Source organism: Archocentrus centrarchus, chromosome 20 (assembly GCF_007364275.1).
Source record: "Archocentrus centrarchus isolate MPI-CPG fArcCen1 chromosome 20, fArcCen1, whole genome shotgun sequence".
Taxonomy (NCBI): Eukaryota; Metazoa; Chordata; class Actinopteri; order Cichliformes; family Cichlidae; genus Archocentrus; species Archocentrus centrarchus.
In genome coordinates, this window is record NC_044365.1 from 10,611,691 (window position 1) to 10,639,050 (window position 27,360).

At 41.8% G+C, this 27,360-nt stretch overlaps 1 protein-coding gene across 4 annotated transcripts in view; it reads left to right on the plus strand.

Moving 5' to 3' along the window:
- Window positions 1-10,263, plus strand: part of LOC115799242 (Rho GTPase activating protein 12b) — a 67,409-nt gene extending 57,146 nt beyond the window's left edge. Inside the window, exons 6-19 of one of the 4 annotated variants that reach the window (XM_030756285.1) lie at window positions 23-142; window positions 2,368-2,442; window positions 2,800-2,861; window positions 2,945-3,026; window positions 3,183-3,305; window positions 5,229-5,333; window positions 5,452-5,550; window positions 5,656-5,758; window positions 5,840-5,959; window positions 6,051-6,149; window positions 6,514-6,591; window positions 6,720-6,854; window positions 7,008-7,113; window positions 8,811-10,263. In XM_030756285.1, coding sequence (XP_030612145.1) covers window positions 23-142; window positions 2,368-2,442; window positions 2,800-2,861; window positions 2,945-3,026; window positions 3,183-3,305; window positions 5,229-5,333; window positions 5,452-5,550; window positions 5,656-5,758; window positions 5,840-5,959; window positions 6,051-6,149; window positions 6,514-6,591; window positions 6,720-6,854; window positions 7,008-7,113; window positions 8,811-8,985 — 1,482 coding nt within the window. In that variant the 3' untranslated portion in view covers window positions 8,986-10,263. The remainder of the gene's footprint in view (window positions 1-22; window positions 143-2,367; window positions 2,443-2,799; window positions 2,862-2,944; window positions 3,027-3,182; window positions 3,306-5,228; window positions 5,334-5,451; window positions 5,551-5,655; window positions 5,759-5,839; window positions 5,960-6,050; window positions 6,150-6,513; window positions 6,592-6,719; window positions 6,855-7,007; window positions 7,114-8,810) is intronic. The other 3 variants (XM_030756286.1, XM_030756287.1, XM_030756288.1) reach the window with 3 other exon arrangements.
- Window positions 10,264-27,360: the final 17,097 nt, after the last annotated feature.

Genomic DNA, 27,360 nt, shown 5'->3' on the forward strand with positions numbered 1-27,360 from the left:
ACATTCATCTCTGTCGTTGCAGTACAATATCTCCCCTCAGCCCGGTGAAGTTCCCAAGAGTCGCAGCCTGGAGAGAAAGCCGGATCCCATTGTCCTCACTAAGTGGAGGCACAGCACCTATGTCTTAGACCTCAGTGACAAGGTAGGACAGAGACCACCACACAGGTGTTATCAAAAGTCAAAGTCTGAGAGCTAAAAACTAGTGTTAGGCTGATGGAAACAGGCTCTCCTGCTGGGACAGGTTTGCCATGCTGTGTTTTGTGTGCGCTCACAGAAAGTTTAACACTAATGAAACTTTGAGCTCAGCCTTTTAAAGGAGGTGAGTTTTTCTATGTGTGAAAAAAAGAGTGTCATAAAATAGCAGGTTATTGTCAATGATGTAGCTGGATGATGAAAACTCACTAATGATGGTTAATAAAAAAAAAAAAAATCAGGATTTTGAAAGTTTAATGCATATCAGGACTACAGGCTCTGAACTTTGTGTGTGTTACGATGATGATGATGGAGATGATGATGATGATGGTGATGATGATGATGATGATGGTGATGGTGATCAGTAAAATGGGCACGAGCCAAATATACTGCTTACAGACCCAAACACTGACACCTGAATGTCCTGCCATTCATTTTAACTAGACAGCATCTGTTACTAGTTTGGGTCAGTTTTCGGTCTTGCTTGTTTGGTTGTTTGGTTTGTGAGTGCTGATCCATTTTCTGAAGTCTAAATTGTTTTTCTCTCCCGTGAGAACAAAAGTAAGTTTGTGTTCGTAAGTTTCTGTACCTGGAGAACATTTTTCACCTGTTTTTCACAGATTAAAAGAAACAAAACCAAAATCTTAGCTTATAAATGTGATCCTAGCAAACTTTTTTTTGAACCTAAGAAACTTTTCTCTCCTGTTTTACAAATTTGGCTGTTTTTTTTTTTCCACGTGTTTTCACAGATAAAGTTATGATTATTCAGAAAAGTTATCCTGCAAAGCTTTCTCTTTCAACTTTTTTCCCATCCAGGTACAACTGTTTTTCACCTGTTGAGTCGTAAGCACAGCAGAACAAAACAAAAACAATTCAGAGAGTTCAGAAAAGGGATCATCACGAGAACCTTTTCCTGCTTCCCTCTCAGGGCTTTTGGAGTTGGATCGCTCACAGAATACAAACTGAAAAAAGAAAGTTTCAGAGATTCGGATATCCTGAACTTTAGCCTTCAGTTTTAGGCAGCGTTCCAAAAAACTGATTACTTCACGTCTTATTATGCAGCAAGTTACTTATTTGTTAACCTTCCCTGATACAGAACACGTTTAACACAGGGCTGTTTGTCCTGTATATTTTAGTTGAGCTGTTTGGGTTTAATGTGGTTTAGTTCAGGTTTTTACTTGTATATTTTTTGGATTTTGTCTTTGATATTGTGGACATCTCGGCACAAGTTATTGTTTTCATTCATGTGTGCACACATTGCCAGGCTCTGTGCAGCTGGGTAGTCTCTCTTTCATCACCTACATTTTGAACACAGGTTAGAAACTCTGCGTGCTCAGGCAGACCTTACAGACCAACACCACTGTGGTTGGAGGTGCAAGTTGAGAGTCCTCACTGGATAGTTTCACGCTTTGTCCTAATGATTTAAATTTAAAAGTGTGCAGAAGATTTCCCCACATTCATTCATGTTAATTTCATGGTGTAACACTGTGAACTTGGTGTACGTAGCTCAGTTAATTAAAGGAAGATAAATACCAGTAAATGTGTTGTTAGGATGTGTCGTCAGTAACGTCAGTTAATCATGTCAGTCAGATTCTGTCACTTTGCAAATGGAGAAGCACGGAGGCTAACTCTGTGACCGTTTTGTTGCAGTTCTCCTTCAAACTCTTTAACTTCCCGCCTGCATGAGAAGAGATTTTCTTCCTCTTTTTACCACATTAACGTTGGCACCGCCCAGAGCCGGTCCTCCATCCATAATAGTCGTCAGTGTGTCGTGTGTGCAGCTTTTTTCCCTTGATAGATGAGATCGTCATTTAAAAACTGCTTTTTGTATTTAATTTGGGTTATCTTTGACTTAAAGTTTGTTTGTTGATCCGAAGCATGTAAGTGTCACAGATATGCAAAAAATAAGAAATCAGGAAGGAAGAGGTGAAATACTTTTTCACAGCTCTGTCTCTCTGTAGAGCCGAAGCACGTGATGTTTGCAACTCAAATCCTAACTTGTCTAACTTTAAATCTTTATCTTTTGACGACCTGAATTAACAGTAACTCATTCTTGTTCTACTCCAGGTTTCTTCTCCATCACCTCACTAACCTCAGACCTGCTGTCTTCATATGTAGTCTTGTAGTTAGTCTGCTGTTATTATTTGTTTATCATATTGTCCCTCTTGTTGGTAGGAGTGTGCTCCGGCGCCTAAGCAGAGCTCTCCAGACTCTGACTCCTGCCCCTCATCTCCTAAGCACCCCTTGACCGTTAGTATCCCAGCTTGCACTGCACACTGCATATCATCATCCTGCTGTCTCTGCATTTAAATACACTTCTCATCTTTCATCTTCTCAACAATCCATTTGGCTTTCTGTCATCTGCTGCATGCCATATTTAACTGCATCAAACCTAACACCAGGATGAAGAAAAAAAAAAAAAATTCAATATTTTGCTGCAGCATTAGGGTGCCATCTGCTGGAGATATTTAGATATGTCACAAGGCAGCTTTAAGTCTCAAATATGCCATTTGCTTTTCAAGCTTGCCTGCGTATGTGCATGTGTATTTTCATGCATATGTTCCATGCGTGAAAGGTTTTTACCTGCCTCTGTGTCTCTCTCCTCAGCCTTCCGAGAAGTGTGGCGTTCTCAATGTCACCAAAATCACAGAGAACGGAAAGAAAGTCAGGTCAGAATATATCACTGTTTAAAAAGCTCTAGTTTAGAGTGTTTTCCAAAGAATGTCATTAACATGTTTGTCCTGACTCACAGGAAGAACTGGACGTCCTCATGGACTGTGCTGCAGGGATCATCCCTGCTCTTTGCAAAGGGTCAGGGGGGCAGCACCAGCTGGGTATGTATCCCACAGTACGAGCCCTCAATTCCTTTTTAATTTTTTTTTTAAATCCTTCCATTCATGTCTGTGATTTTTTTTTTCTTTTTTCCATATTCCTGAATATTCACCTGTCTTCATGTGAAGTTTATTACTTTTCTCCTCTCCTCTCTGAAGTCATACTACCGCAGTGACTCTATCCCAGAGCTGCTCCTCACACTTCTTAGCAGCTGGAAGCACTCGGTCAAGCCCCGTCCCGCTGTCTCCTATGTGAACTGTAGGCCTGGTCAGGCTGCCACTGTATGTTCCCTTTCTCTGCATGTGCTATTGCTCCCACCTCTCTTCCATTCTTTCATTCACCCCTGCTTTGACTGACCGGGAGACTGACTGAAGTGTGGTTTTTTTTGTTTTTTTTTAAAAAGCTTGACTCACCTCAATTTCATTTTGGAGAAACAGCGTTTTAGAGTTGCCATACATTTTTGATCTACGTGTTTATTCTGGTTGCACTTTGATGATGTTAAACTTGCACATTCTTCCTGGTGCTTGGAGAGCAGCCAGGATTTAGAAACAACAGTGATGGAGCAACAGTGGACTCCGTGTGAGACACTTGTACAAACAGAAATTCCACATTACTTAATAAAAAGGACTTGTCACTAATTTCTTTTATCAAAAATATTCCCTTAGATAAATTCATGAGTGTATGCAGTGTGCCTCTCCTCAGGAGGACATACACGTGTTTTACTTCGGGGAAGTATGTTTAATACTTTATTGGAATAAATGGAATGCACTTAAGTGAGTCACAGAAATCTCCCATAATGAAAATGTAGAATAAAAATCAGTATTCCACTCACTACACGGGAGATTTGCATCACAGCGCCGTACTTAAAGAGAGGAAGAACGAAGGGTAACCAAACAGGTGTCAAAAATTAATATCAGACAGTTTGTAAGTTTCTCTGGATCGTCTGGCACATGTCAGTTCTAGACCCCGACCACTACAGGATTTTAAGACCGATGCTGATAGTTGATGATTTAAAAAAACTGTCATGTTGGTCGACTCTGCTCTGATCAGCTGGTTGTTATTTGTAGTGTTCGTGTTGCCAGCAGGGAAGTTGCAGAATGCCAATCTGATGGGCAAACTATGCAACATCAACACTCAGAGCTGAAGGGTGTTTCACCTGTTTCTTCTTTACTTTTGAAATCTTCATTTATCGACTGTGTTAATTTCTGATACCGATATATCGGCGAGTGGCTAATATTCGCTCGGTCAGACCCTACTCAGTTCAGTTCAGTTTTAGCAACAATGCACAACGAGGTGCTTTATCGAGAGAGAGAACCTCAACATTCAGATGATGCCATATGAGCAAGCGCTTGATGACGGTGGGAAGAGCAGGAAGAGAGCTGTGGCAGAACCAGGCTCAGGCAGCTGCTGCAGCTCACTGAGGGGAAAGAAGAGAATGAGAGCACAGACAAGGACAAAACACACACCAAGGAAGAGCAGGTCAAAGTTGACATTTATAGGAGGGGTTGAAAAGATTCTGTATGGACAGAATACTAAAAGGGCCTACCAGGTATAGGTCCAGAGCCCAAGGAATCAGATGGTTCCCCAGTCTGAATTTGAGAAAGTTATCCACAAATGAAGAGCAACAGTTTGGCGACAGCGTTGGAGTTGATGAGCTGCTCCAGATGTGCATGAAGCGGTGTTGATGTCTCGGCAGTGATACGTTCACACAGCTGCAAACGCACCTCGAACAAGAAGAGACATTTAGGATGACAATATGAAAATGTTCTTGCATGGCACCCGCTGTGTTCATCAGTTTCCTGTGTGGCACTAAGAGTATGATTTAATTACAGCGCTGTCAGAATGTTTTTTTTTTTAAAAGCCCTTTAAATGTCCAAAGATTGTGTTCATTAATATGCATTAACATTAATATCAAGAACTAATAGTGTTTTTGCCTTTCTTGTAACACAAAACTAATGATCTGTGTGTAGATGGAAAGATTTAAGAGTATAACCCCTGCTCCGGCAGTCATTCCTGAGACAAAGATGCAATATTAAATTATTTAATGATTAGTTTATTGACTGTTCTGATATTTACCCTTTTGTTGCATAGCTGGTTTCTTGTGTCAAGTCAACACCCTTGTACTAAAACAGCAGGACGTCCCTGTGATGTCACGCTTGTGTCAGACGTCGTCTCTCATACGGGGTCTTGACTCTCTGTTCCAGAAGTTTGGCAGCAATCAGTCGAAGCCGGAGTTCACTGTGGATCTGCGCGGGGGGTCAGTGGAGTGGGCCTCCAAGGACAAATCTAGCAAGAAGCACGTCATTGAGGTACTGGGTGCAGTGGATCCACTTTCAACTTTCAGCTCTTAGATGTTTTTACTCATGTTGGTCCAAACATCCGAGAACAAGCTGTGCTGATTTGACTTTTCATCCTTTCCTCTTCCAGCTGAAGACCCGTCAAGGCACAGAGCTATTGATCCAGTCAGAGATCGACAGCGTCATCAGTGACTGGTACCGCGCCCTTACAGAGACCATCAACACACATGTGAGTGGACAACATAGAAACTTTGATTTGCCAGAGCTGAAATCCCAGTTAACACCTGTTTAAACAAATGACCGTGACAGTAAGTATATGTCTCCTCCCGTCCAGGCTTGGGAGTCAGATGAGGCCATTGAGGAGGACATGCCTGAGTCTCCGGGAGCTGAAAAACAGGACAAGGAGAAGGATCACCGGGACACCAAGAAGAGCAGAGGTGAGGCACGCTCACACTGCTAATGGATATTCAATGTGCTTGTAAAAGAGAGGCACTCAGATGAAGCCCGTCTTCCTTCAGCAATGAAAAACTCTGTGAGCATGGACTCGTCAGACCAGAAGAAAACCAGGATGAAGCTCAAGAAGTTCCTGACACGTCGACCCACATACCAGGCTGTCCGAGACAAAGGATACATCAAAGGTAACCATGCAGAGTCCAGTACAGCAGCGCGTCCTCTCACGTTCCTCTGGACAGGTGAAAGGTAGCAATAAATGTTTGCGTGTGCTCACAGATCAGGTGTTCGGCTGCAGTCTGACCAGTCTGTGTCAGCGGGAGAACACATCAGTGCCCAACTTTGTCAAAATGTGTATCGACCATGTGGAGAACACAGGTATGACCATGTCTACGTGCCTAAATGCAGTGAGTTGCTACCGCGTGATTGGCTGATTAGATAATTGCATTAACGAGCAGTTGATCAGTGCTAGTTTTACTTACTTTCTGCTTGTGATGCTGTGACTTTTTGTATCCAGTGTAATTTTAGTCTCTCTTTCAAGTATCAACAAGACTGTTTTCATACAAACTACCTGCACTATGTTCAACAGCAACACAAAGTGTGTGAGGTGGTGAAGGGAAAAGTGTTTGATCAGTCTCCCTTTGTTGGTGCTGCCTCTTTAAAGTCAGGAAGCACAAATGTAGCCTTGTCATTTACACTCTGCTTCTGTCTGTGTTCCCCTCTTCTCACCTGCCCCCTGCAGGTCTCAATATCGATGGCTTATATCGAGTGAGCGGGAACCTGGCGGTGATCCAGAAGCTTCGCTTTGCTGTGAATCATGGTAGGATCTAGTTACTGTACAGTCTCAATATGTGATGTGATGTACCGGGTCAGTTTTCTTGTATTAGCTGTCTAGTGTCAATGCTTTGTTGTTTCTTTCTGCCTCATCTTCTTCTCTCCCTCTGTCAGACGAGAAGGTGGATCTCAATGACAGTAAGTGGGAGGACATCCACGTCACCACCGGAGCTCTCAAGATGTTCTTCAGGGAGCTTCCAGAGCCACTGTTCACATACGGATCCTTCAATGACTTTGTGAATGCCATCAGTGAGTTATACAGATGCACTAACGTAGCGCACAAGGATTAAAATGTTGACATATTAGCATTAAAGTTAAATCCTTTTTCATGTTTGTGCCTGATGTGACCAGAAGGTGGCACTCTATTCATGTGTTTTCACTGACTTTGCTTCTCTGCTTCAGAATGTTCAGACTACAAACAGCGAGTGAATTCAATCAAAGACTTAATCAAGAAGTTGCCAAAACCCAACCACGACACAATGCAAATCCTCTTCAAACACCTGAGGAGGTAAGCAATGTGCAGGGACACTACTGATTCATCCATTTCCTGAATGATCTTTTTCAGATGCAGAAATATTAACTGTTTACCAATAAAATAAAAAGCATCAGTGTTTAGGCCACTGCTGAAGCCTTGGTCAGAGTCTCAGACTCACTATGAGTTTCCTGGTTAAATTTAGATATTTTCTGAATTAAACCAACTATATTATATGTTAGTTATTTATTACTCCGAGGCAGTATTGTGTTATACACTAAGGTATAATGACAAAATATTGCTTCAGCACAGATATTAATCATTTTACCCCGAAGAGCCATCAAGTAAAGAATATCTAGGGGTACTGGAACATATGTCTGTGTATAGATCACACATGGGAAAAGTGCCGCTTGAGGACTGTAACCAGCTCATGGATCATCTCAACCTGACCATAAAAGGAACGCCCAGCCAAAAACTTTGTCTCAAAAGTCTCAGGGATCATCAGGATGTTTTTGTGGTAAATGTGAGACGAGCCTTTTGTGCTTATTTTGGTCGGCAGTGGTTTTCTCCTTGAACTCTCCCATGGATGCCATTTTTGCCCAGTCTCTTTCTTGTTGCTGAATCGTGACCTCTGAGCGTCACTGAGGCGAGTGACACTTGCAGTTCTTGAGCTGTTCTGGGTTCTTCTGTGACCTCCTGGGTTGTTGATGAGCCCTTAGAGTAATTCTGGTAGGCCGACCACTCCTGGAAAGGTTCACCAATGTTCCAAGTTTTTTTTTCATTTTTGGATAATGGCTCTCACCGTGCTTACCAAAGCCTTAGAAATCACAACTGAGTGGGTTTCAGTAAGCTCAGTGTTGCTGTGTTTTTATTATTTTAAAGTGGCCTTTCATTTAGGCTGTGGTTGTTAGAAGTCGGTGTGTATCACGAGTCAGCTCACTTATCAGCAGTCACTTTGAAAAGTGTTTTTGTGCACTGCAAGCATAAACGAGCCAAGCGATAAACATTTACGAGCAACGTCTGACACGGAGAAAGTAAAAGCCTTCAAGTTTAAACTCTGTGTTCTCTTCTGTTTATGATCTTTACAGTGATTATAATACCTATCCTTATTTGCACTATATTTGATTTATTTGGTCACGTTTTACGGTAACTTAAATGAGTTTTATGTGTGTGGCTCAAACGGACGCGTTCAGCTGTTTGACTCTCGGTGTTTACCTTCCCTCGCTCTGATCAGCTTATAGGCAAACACGTAAACACAAACTTGAGCCAGCTGCGTGTTCTTAGCCCACTGCAGCCAGTGGCAATATCATATGTTCACAATGACATTTGCCTAGCTTTCCAATTTGCATTTATATGGCGCTGTGTTTGCTGTAATTCAGTACCTGTGAAGTGGTGTTTCATGAGGAAATTTATAGCGTGGCATTCAGTGTATGGCGGTCTACGTATATCAGCAGTGGGATTTAATCTGCCTTTTTTCCCCCTTCCTTCCATGAATATGTTACTGTTTTCTGCATCTGCATGCAAGGATGTAGATTCTATTTAAAAAGGCTATTATGCTCTTGCCTGAAGCGTTCCGTCGTGTTACTGAGTTTGCCTCGGCGTTCCATCTCGAGCCTTAAAGATGTATGCAATGCACTTTTTTCTGGATGAAACCCCGCAGCAGCACTGAAACCAAAGCATTGTCAAACATGCAATCTCTAAATCTCCTTTTCTGACTCTCTCCCTCCTTCCAGGGTGGTAGACCACGGAGAGGCCAACCGTATGACCACACAGAGCGTGGCCATCGTGTTCGGACCCACGCTGCTGAGGCCCGAGACGGAGACGGGCAACATCGCGGTCCACATGGTCTACCAGAACCAGATAGTGGAGCTTATACTGCTCGAGTATGAAAGTATTTTCAGTAGGTAGAGGTTGCCCACTCAGGAAGAGGATGCCACACATTTCCCCTCCTCTCTTTTTTTTTTTTTTTGGACTGAACTGAACATTGCTGTGGACCAAGCAGAAAAAAATTACTAAAGTGTTGCACTTAAAGAATTTTTGGACATGAATTCAAAGAAAAAAACAAAGCGTCTAAATCTCACCCACTTTTTCAGTTGCCATTCCTGCTGCGAGTAGCAGGCCGGATGAGGTTTTCAGAGTGTTGCTGTGATGATGTGTGGATGTCAGTGTGATTTGGTGGATTTGAGTATTCAGGTGTTTTTCACATACACTGGATCCCAGTGGCCAGTAATTAAAGCGGAGCTGCTCGCCCCTCCCAGTGGAATCCGACCGGACTTGCAGATTGCAGCAAAAAAAAAAAAAAAAAGAAGTGTTAAAAGCTGAAGAGGCAACCTCCTGATCTCCCTAAAATAAACTGGATCCGGTTTCTGTGTCGTGGAGCTTTGTTTGTGACGTGTGAGCCCTTTGTGCTTTTGGATGAGGTGGAAAAATAATCAGTGTTAAGCTAACAGACTGTCTTTTGGCACTTGGATGAACTGGAATTACAGATCAACTTCCCACTTACCTTAGTGACATCATCACCTCCCCCCTTCAACCAGTGTCGGCATTAATCCTTTGACACACAAGCGTGCGGAGTGAAGTAAACGGCAGAAAAGCCGAGCAGAAGCATCGCCGTCTCGCCATGTGGTAACAAAATGTGTGTCGTGTAGTCTAACGTGCTTTGGTAACATTTCTGTTAAGCTCCCCGGGGGGGGTGGGGGCTCATCACCCGTGTTAAACTTCAGTGGCGAAACTTCCTGGTGTTACTGGAAAACAAGGAAGTGGACTTCTGGGAACTTCGGTGTTACCATCACACATGAATTTGCTGACCCTTCTCCTCACTTAAGCTAATATTAAAGAGTGTCCAGAGAAGCGGAGCGGTACTGAGGACATCGCGTGGGAGCCTTTAAATCCTTTCAGAGCGCATGTACAGGGGAAGAAAGTAGCTGTTAAACTGTTCTAGTGACTGGGGTGTGTATGCTTTGATGGTGAACCAGTGAAAGATTTTGATTTTGTAAATTCAAATGAAAACATGGGAAATACAGATTGTGAAAAGGAAAAAAAAAAAAAAAACATGACCGACTGTTACTTTTGTTTGCAGGTGTATCTGGAGTGTTTGCGCATGGTCAGCTGCACATTTTGAATGTACTTTTCAGGCTAACTGCTGTTTGTGAAACTGCTATGTCTAATAAAAAAAAACAAGACAAACTGACGCTGGTATGTGTCGGCTGTCTGGATGTAAAGTTAAATGAAGAAAAGGTTAGCAGGCTGTTTAACCTTCAATCAGCTCTAAAGCTTCTCCCTTCCCTCGCCTTTAATTACATAATTGAATTAATCTACTCAGCACTGATATCCTGCTTATTGAATTGAGTGATTAAGCTTTCATGTCTCAATCAATTATATTCCTACCTGTTAATTATGAAATGAACGGCGGCGTATTTCTGGAGATTTCTTGAATGCAGCCCAACCTCTGCCGCTCGACTTCCATTAATCTGATTTCTCCGTTCTTCAAACGCCGTTTTGTCATTACTTTTCAGGTCAAACGTGGCTGCAGACCTGAAGGGTGTGGATTAATTGATGTCTAATTAGGTAATTGCCACAGTGCCAGTTTTGATTAAGAAGCACGAAGCGGAGCAAACTCTGCTTGCTGGAAGCCACACCAAGGGTCCTTTCTTTTTTTTTTTCCTGCAGGTGTGTTCATGTATACGTTTTCTAGTAGGCGCCGTCTGCGGAAGCCCATTTATGCTATTAAAGAGGGAAAGACTAATCAGTTCACTTTCAGTTTGTTTAGTTTCTTTTAGTTTCATACCTTAATTATTGGAATATGGAGGGTGTTTATTAGAGGAAAAAATCTGTTCAGAACTGATTACACAGCACTTGTTAAAGGCAGCTGACTCACCTTCATGAGGGCCTTAGCTTAGTAAACATGGAAGTGCTTGTATGAATGGGAGTGAATGTAAACATGTAAACATGTATGAGTGCTCATACTGAGTAGAAAAGCGCTATATAAGAACTAGTCATCAAAGACTACAACTCAAGACACTTCCTGGCTCCGAATGCATCGGTTTCTTCAGTCAGGGGCTTTAATCCATCTAACAGTTTATCCCTTTAGAGCTTAAATTTATTTAACATATTAATACAGGTTTTTGGACAGTGGCACACTTTTTGTAACATTAAAATGTACATGTTCATCTTCAATTCAAGGTGTTTGGCATATGCATTACTTTAAGAAGTTTAAGAATTTCAGCCTTTTATATATATAGTCCCCCATTTACAGAGGCTCAAAATGAATTGGACAATAAACTGATACATAGTTTCATGACCAGATGAGACTTCTTCCCTCATTATTTCATGACAAATGAAGCAAAAGTTCAGGAGTTGATTCACACTGTTGAACTTGCATTTGGACTCTCAGCAGGAGGTCCAAACAGATGTTAATGGAAGCGCTGGAGACGATCATTAGGCTGAAAATCCTTCATGAATGTAAACTGAGTTTACAACAAGGTGCAAATCTGTGGTTACACTCAAGAACAGCAAGGCCAAATTAGACTTTGCCAGAAAAGATCAAAAAGAGCCTGGACAGTTCTGAAAGAAAAAAAAATAGACCAATGAGATTAATTTGCACTAGAAGGATGAGAAGAACAGCTCGTGATCCGAAGCATTCCACATAATCTGAAAGATGGTGAGGGCAGTGTTATGGCATGGGCACGGCTGCCAGGAGAACCGGCTCAGTAGTGTTTGTGACTGCTGATGGACGCAGCAGGCTGAGATGTGAAGTGTACCAGGCTGTACTCTGCTCAGATGCAGCAAAACTGATCAGACAGTATGAAGGGATAGTGACCCAAACCGTACTGCAAAAGCAACCCAAGAGTTTCTCAAAGCAAACACTGGCCGAGTCAGACACACAAACACAGTAAAGGCCTAGCAAACAGGAAAGTGTCTCACAAATGGGACAAAATGCAGCTTTCGGTGATGTCTAACGGTTCCAGACTGCAGGCAGTCATTGACTCAATAAATTATCAAAAATAATCCTTGTCCAGTTACTTCTGGGCCTTTGAAAATGGGGGACTATGTATAAAAATTGCAATAATTCCTAAATACATTAGTTAAACCTCTTGAATTCAAATTGAAAGTCTGCACTTCGGTTACAGCTTGATTGTTTAATTTAAATTCCATGTGGCGGTGCACAGAGGCAAAATTATAAAAGTTGCTCCACTGTCTTAAAAGCTGAACCTGTGCATCATTTTTTTTTATTTGATCATTTTTTTTCATTCTCGCCCAGTTTCCAAGATGTACCAAATGTAATGGAAATAGTGTTCCAGTTGATCAACCACAAAACACTGTTGGTAAATTTCCTTGGAGCGTTGTTTGATTTAACTTGCATTTTTCCTCTTCAGCCTGTACATTGGGTGTACAGCCCATTAACATTAATCTGAGGGTTTAGAATCTGTGAATGATGAGCCTCCAATCTCGTCTTATTCTTTCTCATCAGATGAAAAAAATAGTGCAAATAGTGTGCAATTATTATTGTAGGATTTCATTAATATTGTAACTTCAAACTGCTTTTTTTTCTCTTTGGCAGTATCCACCTTCTGTACTCTCTAAAGGAGCTAAAATGGAACTTTTCATCCAGTTTCCAGGCTTTATTTTTCCCTCTCTCTCTCATTTTTTAACCACTGCACGCCCTCCTCTGATTGCAGCCACTACTCTTTGAACCACCTCCGCTCTCTTTGCCTATGTGTTAATTTATTGCAACAGGTTTAACCTATACCCCAGCTCTGGCTCTGTTTTGACAGGACAGACCACCTTGGATTCCACAAATGTGTCAAAGGTAGGCAGCACTGAATCATGTGCCCCACTGCAAACCACAGGCCGTTAAAACTGAGATGCAAAGAGGAGGGCCCCCAGTATTTCCAAATGAGAAAACAATTAGATCATTTCTATAATTCATGGATGTGACCACAGCACAGGTCTGGAGAGGCTTTGAGTGTTTGAAGTGCTCCATATGCTCGCCGTGGTTTTCAGGCCTGATCTGTTCGGCGCTGGCCCGGACCGCCTCCGTGGAGGCTGAGGTGTGGGCAGGTAATGTGAACAAGCCATTATGGAGCATAAAAGATTTATGGATCTTCCCTTGCTCCAGTTGCAGGTGGGCTGTCAGCAAAGTGGCTGAATGAGGAACAAAATGGTTGGGAGGTTTTTCTGCTTTGTGGTAAAGACGGTACTTTACCTCTTTTACCAGTAGCTCAGAGAGCAAATGCAAAATGCTGTTAGTTCAGCATTGTAAGACGGAGACATCGAAGAAGAGCTTTTTAGAGTCCATGATGATGAATGTTTGTTCATCATCATGGACACAGTTACTGAGTGTTGGATTTTTTTTTTAAGTTGTGTTTCTGGCCACCTGAGGACTGACAGATATTACGATGTATTGCCAAAAGTATGCACTCGTCTGCCTTCACATGCACATGGACTTGGGTGGCATCCCATTCTTGATCCATAGGGTTTAATATGATGTCAGCCCAACCTTTGCAGCTATAAGAGCTTCAACTCTTTTTGGAAGGCTTTCCACAAGGTTTAGGAGTGTTTATGGGAATTTTTGACCATTCTTCCAAAAGCATATTTGTGAGGTCAGACACCGATGTTGGACGAGAAGGCCTGGCTCACAGTCTAATTCATCCCAAATGTGTTCTATCAGGCTGAGGTCAGGACTCTGTGCAGGCCAGTCAGGTTCTTCTACACCTAACTGGCTCATCTATGTGTTTAGGGGCCATCCTCAAACTGTTCCCACAAAGTTGGGAGCATGAAATTGTCGAAAATGTCTTGGTATGCTGAAGCATTAAGAGTTCCATTCAGTGGAGCTAAGGGGCCCGACTCTTGAGAAACAACCTCACACCATAACACCCCCTCCACCAAACTTTACACTTGGCACAATGCAGTCAGCAAGTACCATTCTCCCGGTAACCACCAAACCCAGACTCATCCAACTGATTGCCAGACAGAGAAGCGTGATTCATCACTCCATAGAGCACGTCTCCACTGCTCTACAGTCCAGTGAAGGCCACATGAAATTTGGAGGTTTGTAGCGATTAACAGCAGAAAGTTGGTGGCCTCTGTGCACTATGTACTTTGTGACTGAGTTGCTGTCATTCCCAATCACTTCCACTTTATTATAATACCATTAACAGCTGACTGTGGAATATTTAGTATTGAGAAAAATTCACAACTGGACTTGTTGCACAGGTAGCATCCTATCACAGTACCACGCTGGAGTTCACTGAGCTCCTGAGAGCGACCCATTCTCTCACAAATAACTGTAGAAGCAGGTGAATACTTTTGGCAATATAGTCTGTTATTCAGCCTAGTTGATAACTATTTGTGCAGGTTTTAATGAATTATTTTTTTTTTGGTGAAAACAGTTTAACCGGCAGTTAAAATGAGACTATTAATATTTGATCACAATATGTCAGATTCTATGCATACTTTGCAAATAACTGTATCAGCTACTTTAAGATTACACACAGCCATCTACTGTTAATTCAGAAGTATCCATAAGAGCAGCTTTAAATAGAATCACTTATATTATTGAAATTTGCAACTGAGGCCCTTCAGCCTGCTTTTTTTTTCATGCCCACATCTTTGTCAAAGATCTTAATATGTGATAGATGCAATCTTTCATTTGACAATCTAGTCCAAACTTCCATTTGACAGGAGGAATAATGTTCCCCCAGCTCCTCTGCATCCATCCACCAAACCTGCTACATCACCATTAGTGATTTTTGTGGCAGCAGCACAGCTGCATCGCTCAGTACTGCAGCTTCATGTCTGATACCACAAACTTGGGTATTTGTTGACACTGATACCAACTTGATATGTCTTTTAAGCTGTTAATACATAATGGACATACCCAATGTAACATAATCTATGTAGGCGTGAGCAATAAAGCATCAAAATTATACCATGATATTTCACAGAAATTTGCAATAATATTTGACAATATTGAAAAAACCTGAACATTTTATCAATGATTGCAGCTTGCAGGCAACAGCATTTATCAGTGCAAACATGGTTTGTTCTTCTTTTCTGTGGCAATAGATTCAAAGTGTGAATCTATTGCCACAAGGTGCCAGCAGCACCATTATCTCTACTGATTTAGCATAATTTGAAGTTAAAGTAAACATAACTGCTTAAGACTTTTGTTTAACAGTAGCTTAAAATGTTTTATCTTTGGTTGAGCTTTTTAAGCAGTTTTTTAAAGCCCTGCTTCAATCCTCCTCACATGTTGTCATCGCCTCATACTCAACGGTGTGTTTTTGCCTCAAGTGATGAAACAAGTTTGTTGTTTCCAGCGTTAGTGGGAACAGTTTTCTTGCCTATTTTGCAGAGCTTTGTGCTTTGTTGGACGCTGTTGAAGTAGCTCCGTTTTTACTAAATTGTCACTGGATGCTGACGCTCAGCTCTAGCTTCTCCGATGTGTCTGGGGTTGTCTGACATGTAATATGACATTCTTACATCATGTAAAACTTTATGCTGATATCATATGGCATAGCCCTAAACACATATGCTATCATTTTCAAGCATTCGGAGTGGCATTTAGCTGTTGCTATTTATTTATTTATTTTACTGGGCGTTACCATAGACAGTATAAAAGGTGGATATACTGTAGCTTTCAGCTCGGAAAAGGGAAGTCCCTTGAACCTGCATTCTTTTTAATGGCCATCAGGGGGCGGTATCTGTGGTTCCAAAACCACTTGCTGTCATGTAGAAGTCTATGGGAAAACCCCCGCTGGCCCTGACCTCTGTGAACACTTTCCTGATGAGTTCACTGGCGCAGTCATTCATTTTGGGTCATATTAAATAAAACATAAAGTCCATGTTTTAAACTTTGGTCATTCTAAAAGATACAATAGTGCAAAATGTGGGGACAAGGCTTATTGCTTTTCTGGCCCTTTTTTTTTTTTACTTTTTCCCTCAACCTATCAATGGTTTTGACTGAGAAAACATTTTTTCTTAAACTGTTCCGGTGTTTTTTTTTTTAATGCAGTAACTCTTTGTAAAATTATGCCGTTTTATATTTTAATTTTCATGCTGTGATGACCCTATCGACATCCTAAGACCTTCCAAAGCTCCTCTAGACCTAAAACAAACAAAAACCCACTGCTCTTTGTGTGTTGAGTTGGAGGGACTTTTAAATGTGTTGTGAATATAACATCTAAAGTTCTATAAGCCTCTAATATCCTGGTGTTGGGACAGAGACTTGCGATAGTAAATTTTAGGGCAATGAAGGTATTTCAGCCAATGCATGGAAGACTGCACATTTCCTACACTCTTCTCTCTGCATAATCAAAGATCGTGTGAGTGCTTACAAGTGTAACATCATGTGCAAGAAGAAGAAGAACCACTTCCTGTCGCAGAAATAACTCATTTTGCCAGCGCGCTTTAATTCAAAGCCATCCTTTATCCAAATGTGCTGTCATAGGTGCAGTGCGTGGTTGACTGGGCTGTGTTCTTGCATGCATGGCAATGCTAAGTAAGCGTGTAAGTATTCCAAATGTCAGCCTGACTCGTCGTCGTTATTAATGAGCTTCGGGTGGCAGGAGTGGATCATTTTCCATGGAAATTCAATGCATTTTAAATAGCAGTGGATCAACATTCCAGGCCAGGATTTACATAAGGTAATTGCAGGATGCTGAAAGCACCTTCTAGCTGGCAATGGACTCCCCACCCCCACCCCCCCTCCTCCTTACCTTCAGTAATACAATCAAGTCCATTAAGTAGGCAATAAATACAAGGCAAGACTGTATCAGCATTCCATGACAGATAATGGCCTCTCTCCAGAATATCTATTTATTTACCCTTGGACAGTTACAGACACACACCTCTAAAATCTAAGCCTGCCTCTTCTGCTCCAGTATTTTCTCCTGTTGTCAGTGAGAATTGAAATGAGGCAGCTCTTTGAAAAGGAGGGTAAATAGGAGAGATGGGGCCTCCTCCTTACACCTCTCTGAGGTCTACCTGCGGCAGCTGCAATGGGGGTCTGGGGAAATTAACTGTAGATAGAGAGTGAGAACACAAAGACAATAGTGGCATGCTGAATGTATGCAGAGGTGGAATGGGACTTCAATCAACTTAACAGTAAAAAAAAAAAAAACATTTTTTCCCTTTCCTTTGTCAACTGGTGGTTAAAACATCCTCCTACAGGCTCCAATATTAATATCAAATATAGTGTCTACCTTTCTATGAAGAGGAGGAACATGGGGCTTAGATGGTTGTTAGCCTCTGTAGGTCTGTGACACAGCCTGTTCAGCAGCTCATTAGAGAAATGAGCTGAGCTGGCCCCTCCCTTCCTCTGCACCGACACTTTCTTTTTTTTCTCTGGAGACCTTTCGATTATGTGCCAGTGGCATGTATGGCTTTTGGGGGCCATCAAGTAATGATTACACTCAGTGTGTTTCTTTTAATTGATGCAGGAATCAGGAGCAATCTGCAGCAAAGGGAGAGGCTCCTTGTTTGGAAATGAGGGCAGCTATGAAGTGATCTTCCAGCCTGGATGGAGATGTGAGGTGGAGGTTGGCCGTGATAAGTACTGACAGTGAGACAAAGGAAGAACTAGGTGCTCTGATTAATGTGAAAGGAGGTGGATTGGGGTGGGGGTGGTGGGGGCTCTGTTTTTCCTTTCTGTCTCATTAACACTGTTGGCTCTGGAATATGTTAGCTAACAGCGCATGTATTCCCCTGGTGGAGCCGTTCTCCACTGAGGCTGTAATTAGGACATTTCATCCACAGCCTTTTCAACACAGCTGTCTGATTGGTGGAGAGGCCCTGCGTAATTACAGAGGCACCGGGCCTCCAATGCCGTCAGGTTAGGAGAGGAGGGACCCTAAACAAATCACAAACAAGAATTCAATTATAAGATCAACAGTCTCACGCGTGGACGTCTACATTCGACGAGGCAGTTCTGACAGTTCGTGCTTCTGGTCTGAGCTCAGGCAAGTTTTCTTTCTCTGACTGCAGGTAGACCTTTCAGAGGGAGGGCTGGACTAGTTTGCCAGCTCTCTCATAAGCTCATTGGATTTGCTTCTGTGCCAATGTCTTACTTAATTAGCCTGCACATCTTTACGGGCATAAATCGCTTTTACATCACTGCCAACGGAGCGCACTGCAAAGTGGGTCGATCATATATTATGTTGATCCTCCTTTGGCGCAGTTAAAGCCATACATTACATTTGAATTTGTCGAAGAGCTGAGGACCCCCTGGCATAATTCTTCTTTGTTGTGCTGTCAGCGCTAATCTCTCCGCAGGGGTCTCAGCATCAGTTCTCTCTTTCTTTCTCGTCGCTGCCCCCAGATCGGATGAGTAAAGGGACGTGGGGATTGAGCCAAGCCAGGAGGGCACCCACACATCTCTCATCACCCCACTAACCCTCCCGATGCGTAAACCTGCCTCCTACCTTCCCCGCACTCCATCAGGCCTTAACTCGGGGTGTTTGTGATGAAGATGACACATTTGGAAATCCTTGCCAGCATCGTCAAACTCAGATCTCTCTCTTTCTCTTTGCTTTGATAAACTCTCGCACTCATTATCCTCATCTTCACTGGTGCATTTCTGTGCACCATTGACAAGTTAAACTTTACAGCCAGGCTTATCAGTCGCATGAAAGGTGGTGCTCATAATGCAAAAGTATGACTGTGCAGCTCCCCTCATCTGAACATTTTATTGTCTTTCAGCTTAGACTTTTTTTTTTCCACAGCTCCTGTGTTGTGGTTCAGTCTCTAATCAACATCTTAAATCAACTTTAATTCCAGGAACAGTTTGCCACTGGTTTTGATTGAAAAACATTCAAAACAAACAAAATAACAACCATATATTAATGATCTACCACCGGCTAGGTAGCAAACACAGCTCAAGAGTAATATGTATGTTTCTGTAGGTACATGTCTCATATGTTGCGCTATTCTTTAGTGCCTAACAGCAACTACAAAAAGCTAAAAGAAGCTCGACTGAGATGCACTGGACAAAAGCATAGGGCCACCTATGCATTACAGCTACATGAGCCGCGCAGACATGGAAATCCATGCCATGAAGATCCAAGTGCACAATTTTGTCCTGATGTTAATGCCAGAGGAGTCAGAAGAGCAAAGCATTGATGGCTTTTACAGTGGTTTGAATAATATCTATCAAATAGATTCCAGTTTGTTCATGCAAATGCAGAGTCTTTGTCACACACTAAGGTTAGTTATGGAGTTCTGTCCTAGGACCAGGACCAATTCTATTTACATTATACATTTCCTTAGGCAGTATTATTATTAGGCATAGCATACATTTTCATTGCTATGCAGATGATACCCAGCTTTATCTATCCATGAAGCCAGATGGCACACACCAGTTAAACTGCAGGAATATCTTAAACACAAAGGCCTGGGTGATGTCTAATTTCCTGCTTCTAAATTCAGATAAAACTGAAGTCAATGTACTCAGCCCTGCAAATCTTAGAAACACAGTATTTAACCAGATACTTACTCTGGATGGTACCACCTTGACCTCCAGTAACACTGTGAAGAAATCTTGGAGCCATTTTTGACCAGGAAATGTGCTTTGATTCTGTTACTCTTATTAAACAAATATGTAGGACTGATTTCTTGCACTTGCATAATATTTCTAAAATTAGAAACATCCTTTCTCAGACTGATGCTGAAAAACTAGTTTATACATTCATTACTTCCAGGCTGGACTATTGTAATTCACTATTATCAGGTTGTCCTAAAAGCTCCCTGAAAAGCCTGCTGCAGCTAGAGTACTGACAAGAACTGGAAAGAGAGAGCATATTTCTCTCATATTGACTTCTTGTCATTGGCTCCCTGTTAAATCCAGAATTTAATTTCAAATCCTTCTTCTCACATATAAGGGCTTGAATAGTCAGGCCCCAAACCTCATAGTACCATATCACCCAATAGAGCACTTTGCTTTCAGACTGCTGGCTTACTTGTGGCTCCTGGGGTACTTGAGTAGAATGGGAGGCAGAGCCTTCAGCTTTCAGGCGCCTCTTCTGTGGAACCAGCTCCCAGTTTGGATTCGGGAGACAGACACCCTCTCTATTTTTAAGATTAGGCTCAAAACTTTCTTTTTTTGATAAAGCTCATAGTTAGATCAGGTGACCCAGAACCATCACTTATTTACACTGCAATAGGCCTAGGCTGCTGGGGGTGTACCCATGATGCACTGTTTCTTCTTCACTCACCTCTTTTTACTCAGTGTGTTTATACCTCACTCTGCATTTAATCATTAGTTATTGTTCATCTCTGGTTCTCTTCCACAGCATGTCTTTTGTCCTATCTCCCTCCCCTCACCCCCCAAATGGTTGTGGTAAATGCCCCCCCCCCCCATGAGCTTGGTTCTGCTGGACGTTTCTTCCTGCTAAAAGGGGAAATTTTCCTTTCCACTGTCACCAAGTGCTTGCTCATAGGGAGTCGTCTGATTGCTGGGTTTTTCTCTCTAATTATTGCAGGGTCTTTACCTTACAATATAAGGTAATATTGTACCTTGAGATAACTGTCATGATTTGGTGCTACATAAATAAAATTGAACTGAATTACATGCTGTGTGCCTCAGCATTTGGTGACTGTGCTTTGTAACTGACACTTTGTGTCTGAGTTGCTGTTGTTCCTAAATTCTTCCACTTTGCAATAATATCACTTAAAATTGATTGTGGAATATCTAGGAGGAAAGAAATTATGGGCAGCATGGTAGTTGCCTCATAACAAGATGGTTGTGGGTTCGTATCCGCTGGCTGACCGGGGCCTTTCTGTGTAGAGTTTGCATGTTCTCACCATATATGTGGTGGTGGAGGTCACCTACCAGTTGGAAGGTTCGCAGTTCGATCCCTGGGTATCATTGGGCAACATACTGAATCCCAAGTTGCTCCCAATGCAACTGTTGGAGTATGAATGTGTGTGAATGTGTGAATGAGGCATGTTGTGTAAATCGCTTTGAGTGCTAAATATAGAGAAGAAAAGCACCATATAAGAACCAGTCAATTGTACAATATGCATAGGTTCCCTCTGGGTACTTCAGCTTCCTCCCACAGACCCCAGTTAATCTATGCATGTTAGATTAACTGGGGATTCTAAATTGGCTATAGGTTTGAATGTTGTCTAGTTCTCTGACAGACAGATTGGCGACTTATCCAGGATATTGGCTTAGCACTATGCTAACGTACTTCTCTTTGCTAGTTAAGTTTTACCTTAGCATTAGCTTTTACAATAGGACTAACCAGGCATAATCTATATCTAAATGTTAGTTTCATATTTTTAACAATATACTCATCAAAATTAGCCGTGGACAAACTGGCAGTTTAACCTGTGCAAGCAAATGTTACTTTATTGCCATTGTGAAAAAATGCTAAGCTAGGAATCTAATATCATGAAAAAATATATAAATAAAGCTTTAGTAGTGGACTGTAAAATAATAAAAGTAATAAAATAAAAAAATAAATAGTACATTTTAAGACTTTCATGTTTGTCTTAAATTGTGATTTTTCACTTCTTTGCGCAGCTTTTTTATTTTTATTTTGGGCTGCTGTTGGCAGCTGGGCTCTCATAACATCACAAGCAATGATTAACTGAGGCAGTTGTCGGGGTATCACACAAATGTTTATCTTTGGTCAAAAATCACTGGGCAAAATTAGGACACACACATCCATGATAGGTTATTTGGTGATTCTGAATTGGCTATAGGTGTGACTGTGTGAGCATGGGTTGGTCTTCCTCTCTGTTTTCATTAAGTTGATGCTGTTTTTTCTGAAGCATACTGTAGTGCTCTTTTTATTTAAATGGAAAAATAGCAGTAAGGTTTATTATTGTTGGGTTGTATTATTGTCTATTATTAAAATATTATTTAAGATTTTTCAGGCTTTCAGACTGCACTGGCTCAGGTATACGTGAGTAAGAATGCTCTTTAACTTTCAGCTCTGCCTGGATTTGCATACGTCTTCGACAACCTATTGAGCAGACCCTTGAATGTACAGTGCTTGTGACGCCTTTTCACTCCCTGCAGTGTCTCTTCTCTCCCACTAGGGTGTAGCGGAGAACGTGGATTCACCCTCCGCTCCGGCGACCCAGATGCGTACCTGCTCCGGGCTGCGCTGTTTATTCTCTTTGGATTAACTTCCCCAAACGCCGTCCACCCTCCCCTCATCTTCCTCCTCTTCTCCCACCTCCACATAGAGGAGGAAATACAACTAGAGACGTTTGGCTCTTTGGCACATGGCAAATCGACTCTGACTGAGCTTGTAAACACACACACACACACACGCCCACACACACGCTAACTCACTCTCAGACAAAATCAAGCTTTTGCCACTGTTCCTCTCTAGGTCCCCTCTGCATTAGCATGGAAGTCATCCATATTGATGCTAGGTGATTCATGTGCTGCCAGCCTCTTTGTTTTATCTTTTTTTTTTTTTGCCTCCTCACCCCCTTTACCCAGCCCAGGCTTTTCTGGGGATCAGGGGGGTGATTAAGGTGGGGAGAGATGGTAGAGTGGTCGAGCGAGAACCCCAGGGTGTTGGAGGCAGGGGCCGTTCCCCCTGGTGATGAGGTGGAGCTTAATTGATTTGTCAATGTGGAGCCATCTGGCACAGAAAGATGGGCCTCCAACCTGTCCTCCTTCCTGTGATGGGAGGCGGGTTGGATTACACACGCATGCCACATGTACTCAATGGGATTTTATGATATCTCTTTGTCTTATTTTACCTCTAACATTTGAGGACAAAGTGTTCTTATTGTGCTTCTCCCAACCCAAGACGGGTTCTGTCATTCTTGCCACACCCAGAGAAAATGACAGAGAAAAGAAGGCATGGCAGAGCTTGGAGAGCTAAACTGCTGGTCAAAAAAAAAAAGGACACCTAAACATCTCTTAGCAATTGTATGGGGGGGGGGCAGAGGGCATCAAAAGGTCAGAGGGGGTGCTGGACGTTGGCACAGAAATGAGGCTTCCAATGTCCTAATGAAAAGAGCTTGAGGAAATGGGGGCAGACAGAGACAGAAGGAGAGAATGGATGCTGCCTGCACTGATTAGTATCCCTCCTCATCATCTTATTCCACCCCTCAAGCCCCCCCACCCCTTTTCCTCTTCATTTCCCTCTGTCACCGTCTGACTGGGAGCCTCGTTTCTATTGTCATTTTTAAAGGTTCTGATAAGAAGAACAAATGAAAGTGCGAGTGTATGACTGATACTGTGAGTAATGATAGGAATTAGCCTCAGTCATTTTAGTAACTTTAAAACACAACTGTCCCTGTTAATACTGACACGTGGAAACACCATCAGTCAGATTTTGGCACTTTTCACCTCGGTTTAAGGAACACAGGTGACATGAGCCATGCTGGCATCCCCGGGGCGAGGTAATGATGTCTCCAAGAAATTTCCAGGTTATTTCTAGAATAAACACTTTCAAGTTGCCCAAAATGAGGAGGAAGTGTAGCTGAAGCAGAAATTGATTTGAAATGTCTACACAACAATGTTTAGTGATAGCACAGCATCATGTCTATTGAAAATACACACTTTTATATGAACTAATTCTTGGTTTTTAAAGAGCAGGTTTGTCTTTCTGTGATTGTTGGTTTATTAATATTTGATATTAATGCAAGCAGTTGGTCAATTATCTGTGTTGGGTGTGACACACTCTGTCCAGATCATAGTAATACAGCAAGTTTTATCATCTATTAGCTCGCTATTTTTGTTTGATGGCCCAGGAATTGATTATTTTGGTTCTTTCTTCACTATCATAAAGCTCTGTAGCCAGCTGGAACTAAAGAGCCAGATAGTTTACTCAGTACGAGACAAAAAGGGACCAAAACAAAGGTAAAAGGAAAGATTATACTGGGCTTAGATCATCAGGTAATTCCACACACAAATGTAATGTGTTTTAGTTGTTACAAGCCCACCGGACAGCCCACCCATGCTAATGTATCTTATTAGCCTTCTGTTCCTCTTCATCCCATCACCATAGGCAGTATAAAGCTTGGATGAAACCAATGTGGAAGTGCCTCAAACCTGCGTTCTATCTAAAGGCCACCAGGTGGATGTGTTTGCAATGGTGGGAAAATGACTTTCTGTATTGAACACTATCCTAAATTATGGGTTCAGTCAATCATCTGGGGTCACCCTGAATTAAAAAAAAAAGAATAAAAGTACATCGTGGTCCAAAAAAGATGATTATCCATGGGATGCTCGCTGGCTAACAAATTGTGATTGGCAAGCTTTTAGCCAATGAGCGAACGGTTTCACAGTCAGACTCACTTCCTCCTGCCACATCTATTTATTTAATACAGCAAAAACTTTAATCTCAAGGCTTCAAAACATCCATCTTTTATACTGCGTATGCTCAGCACCTGTTGGTTTTGTGCTCTGCATTTTGAATCTTTTGAAGCTTGTAATTAGCATTCTGGCTGCTGCCGCATTGTCTTTTGTTTTGTTTAGTTTTTTTGAAGCCAGAAGTTACCTGTATGGATGAGAGGGTGGAGTGGAAATTTATCGCCTAACTCTAGTTAACTTGGTTAACAAGCTGCATTCATAAACTGTATGACATATTGACTAAGTAGTGCTGAGTAATGAACTAATAACATACTAGAATTCACCCACCAAACCTGAAGCACAGATTTCTGGGATAGTAGCAAACAGGAAGTCATAATATTAGTCAGACATTGTATTAAAAATGTTCCAGTAGCTCAGAGCGCAGAGGTCCAGCCGACCTGTCAATCAAAGCAGCAACAACCCGGACTCATTTATCCAGGTGGATGAATCATAAAAAACTTACCACATTTAGGCAGTTATGATACTGTCTGCTCAGCTGATTTCTGTTCACTTAAGCCTAGTAATTAAAGTAGATCAGGCTACGTGGTATTAAAATATATTAAATATTAAAGGTTAAAATAGCTTTTAGCTGTTTGTGTCCCCCCGTGTCCACAAGAGAAAAGGACAAAACGTGACACTGAGAATATTGCTCAAATTAGTTACTTTAATTTTTTAAGAGAGATTAAATGTTTGTGATGATGTAGTAGTTAATTTTTAGTTCCAGTCATGTTTAGTTAAACATTTATAAAATAATAATGACTGACGCTGACAGTTTAGAGCCTTTATGGTCTGCAGGCGCCCCTCCGCTTCCTGAATAAAAACGTTTCAAGAGCAGACACAAATCAAACCCTGCATAGTCACACACTACGAAGAAAACACACTTAATGAATTCTGTTGTTAAGGAGGGCTCAAATCACCACTTTTCTATCTGTGGTTTTACCATTGTATAATGAACCTTCTAGTTTCTTTTTGCAAGCCACATAAAAAAAGGCATCACATTGAATCTAAAAGCCCACTTCTCCATTACAAAGTATTCATCCAGAGGTGATGATATGAAATTATCCCCAACAAGCGTCTCTGTTCTAGTTTCTGTCTGTAATTAGAAAACAGGGGCTCCTTTCATTACTTGCACTTTTTTACAGTGTTATGTAAAAAGCAGTGGGGCCTTTGGAGCCTGGGTTTTAGACACAACAGCGGCTCAGCCGGAGCTGATAGTCTCCGCTGTTAGTCGAGGGGAGGAAGACCAAAACTGTTGATAATCGCTGGATTCAAAACAACGGGTGTCGTCCAAGTGTCTCGGCACCGATCAGTGAGAGGAGAAGCAGAAAAACCACAGATCTGAGGGTGAAAAAGGGCTGAGGAGGAGAGGAGGAAATGGACAGAGACTGTGAGGGAGTGATTTGAAAGGTGCTTAGAGAGCAGGTATCGGTGGAAGGAGGAGTACTGACAGCCAAGGTTGCTAAAGTGCAGAACAGCCCCCTCTTTTAACCTCTGTTTGTACTCCCATGAAACATGCACATGCACACCGCCGTCTCCCAGCAGAGTCGAAGAAATGTTGAGGTTAAAAGTCATCTCTACCGAGGCATGTACAGCTTGGGAGGAGCCAAAGGTTGAGCACAGCAGGATGACGATACTGGACACATTCCTAACGAGCACGATGGATGAGGAGGGAGAAAAGAGTGGATTGAAAAAAAAAAACCGGAGTGAACCTCAGTGGTGAGGCGACCTGAACGTGAGAGAGCTGAGAGCTGGTTTATCTGAGTTCAGCTGTCGGCTGTTGAGTGACTCACAGCTCAGTACCACATCTGGATGTTTGCTGCATGACTTCTCTCTGCTCCTGCTGGTCAACAGAGTATGTCCAAGCTTAGAGACAGGGAAAGTTAGGATTTCATGAAGTCCATGTGGTCTTTTTTTTTTTTAATTATTATTATTTTTAATTAAATTCAACTGTATGTGACCCTCTGTTAATCATGTGCATCATCACATGAGCCAATGTGTAAAAAAAAAAAAGGTGTGGGTCATTACCACCAGGGGTTTTGAGCAAAACCACTGAGAGATTTTGCCCCATCCTGTTATGTGACCTATTGAGGTCACCTGAAGTAAGGTATGACACCTTACTTCAGGTGACCTCAGTGGGTGATAATGGCGGCAATGACCAATGCCTTTTTTCACACTTTGGCTCATGTGATGATGCACATGATCAATAGAGGGTCAACAAAGGGGACAACCCCTCCAGGGTTTAAAAAGAAGCCTCTTGGATAAAAAGTGAAAGATCTTAAAAAAACCTAAAGAAGTCTGGTCACTGTTTTTTCAAGCTCTTAAGTCTACCATGACCTGGATGTGACTGAGAACCTCCACAGAAATCTGAAAGAAAAAAAAAAAAACAGTCGATAAATCAGAATATTGGATTTTTAAATTACCAAATATCTGTATCGATCTCAAAACTTCTTTATCAGTCGGGCTCTAAAATTTATGCTATTTAAATTTTTCTAACAAAATGAGTTTTCATGTTTTAAAGCAACGCCAACTTACTTATTGTAATAATACAATAACATGTGGGACTGGCTGCAGTGGACTAAATATTCTAGATCCACACATGGACCGTTTGGTCTGTTGTTACTCCCACTTAGCATTTGTTTGGTATAAAATTGGTGGTTTTAAATTGTAGTTTTGAAAGAAAGAAACTGCAGATATGATGGTAAAACTTTGGCAAATATAACCAGGTATGCCTGAAATGCTAAGAGAAGCCTGCAGCCTACAGCTGCTCTGTAAGGTTGGGCTTTTTGGCAGCAACTTTGAGCCACACTATAAAATGTAATAAGCCTGCTTTAAATTATGCACACTGGCCCTAAAAAATCAGTCTAACTCAAGAGGAGTGACTAACTTATTTATTTTGAGTGTGCAGTACTTAAACTAAGTAGTACAATTAAGATGGAGGAGAATATCACAGTCAAAGAGCT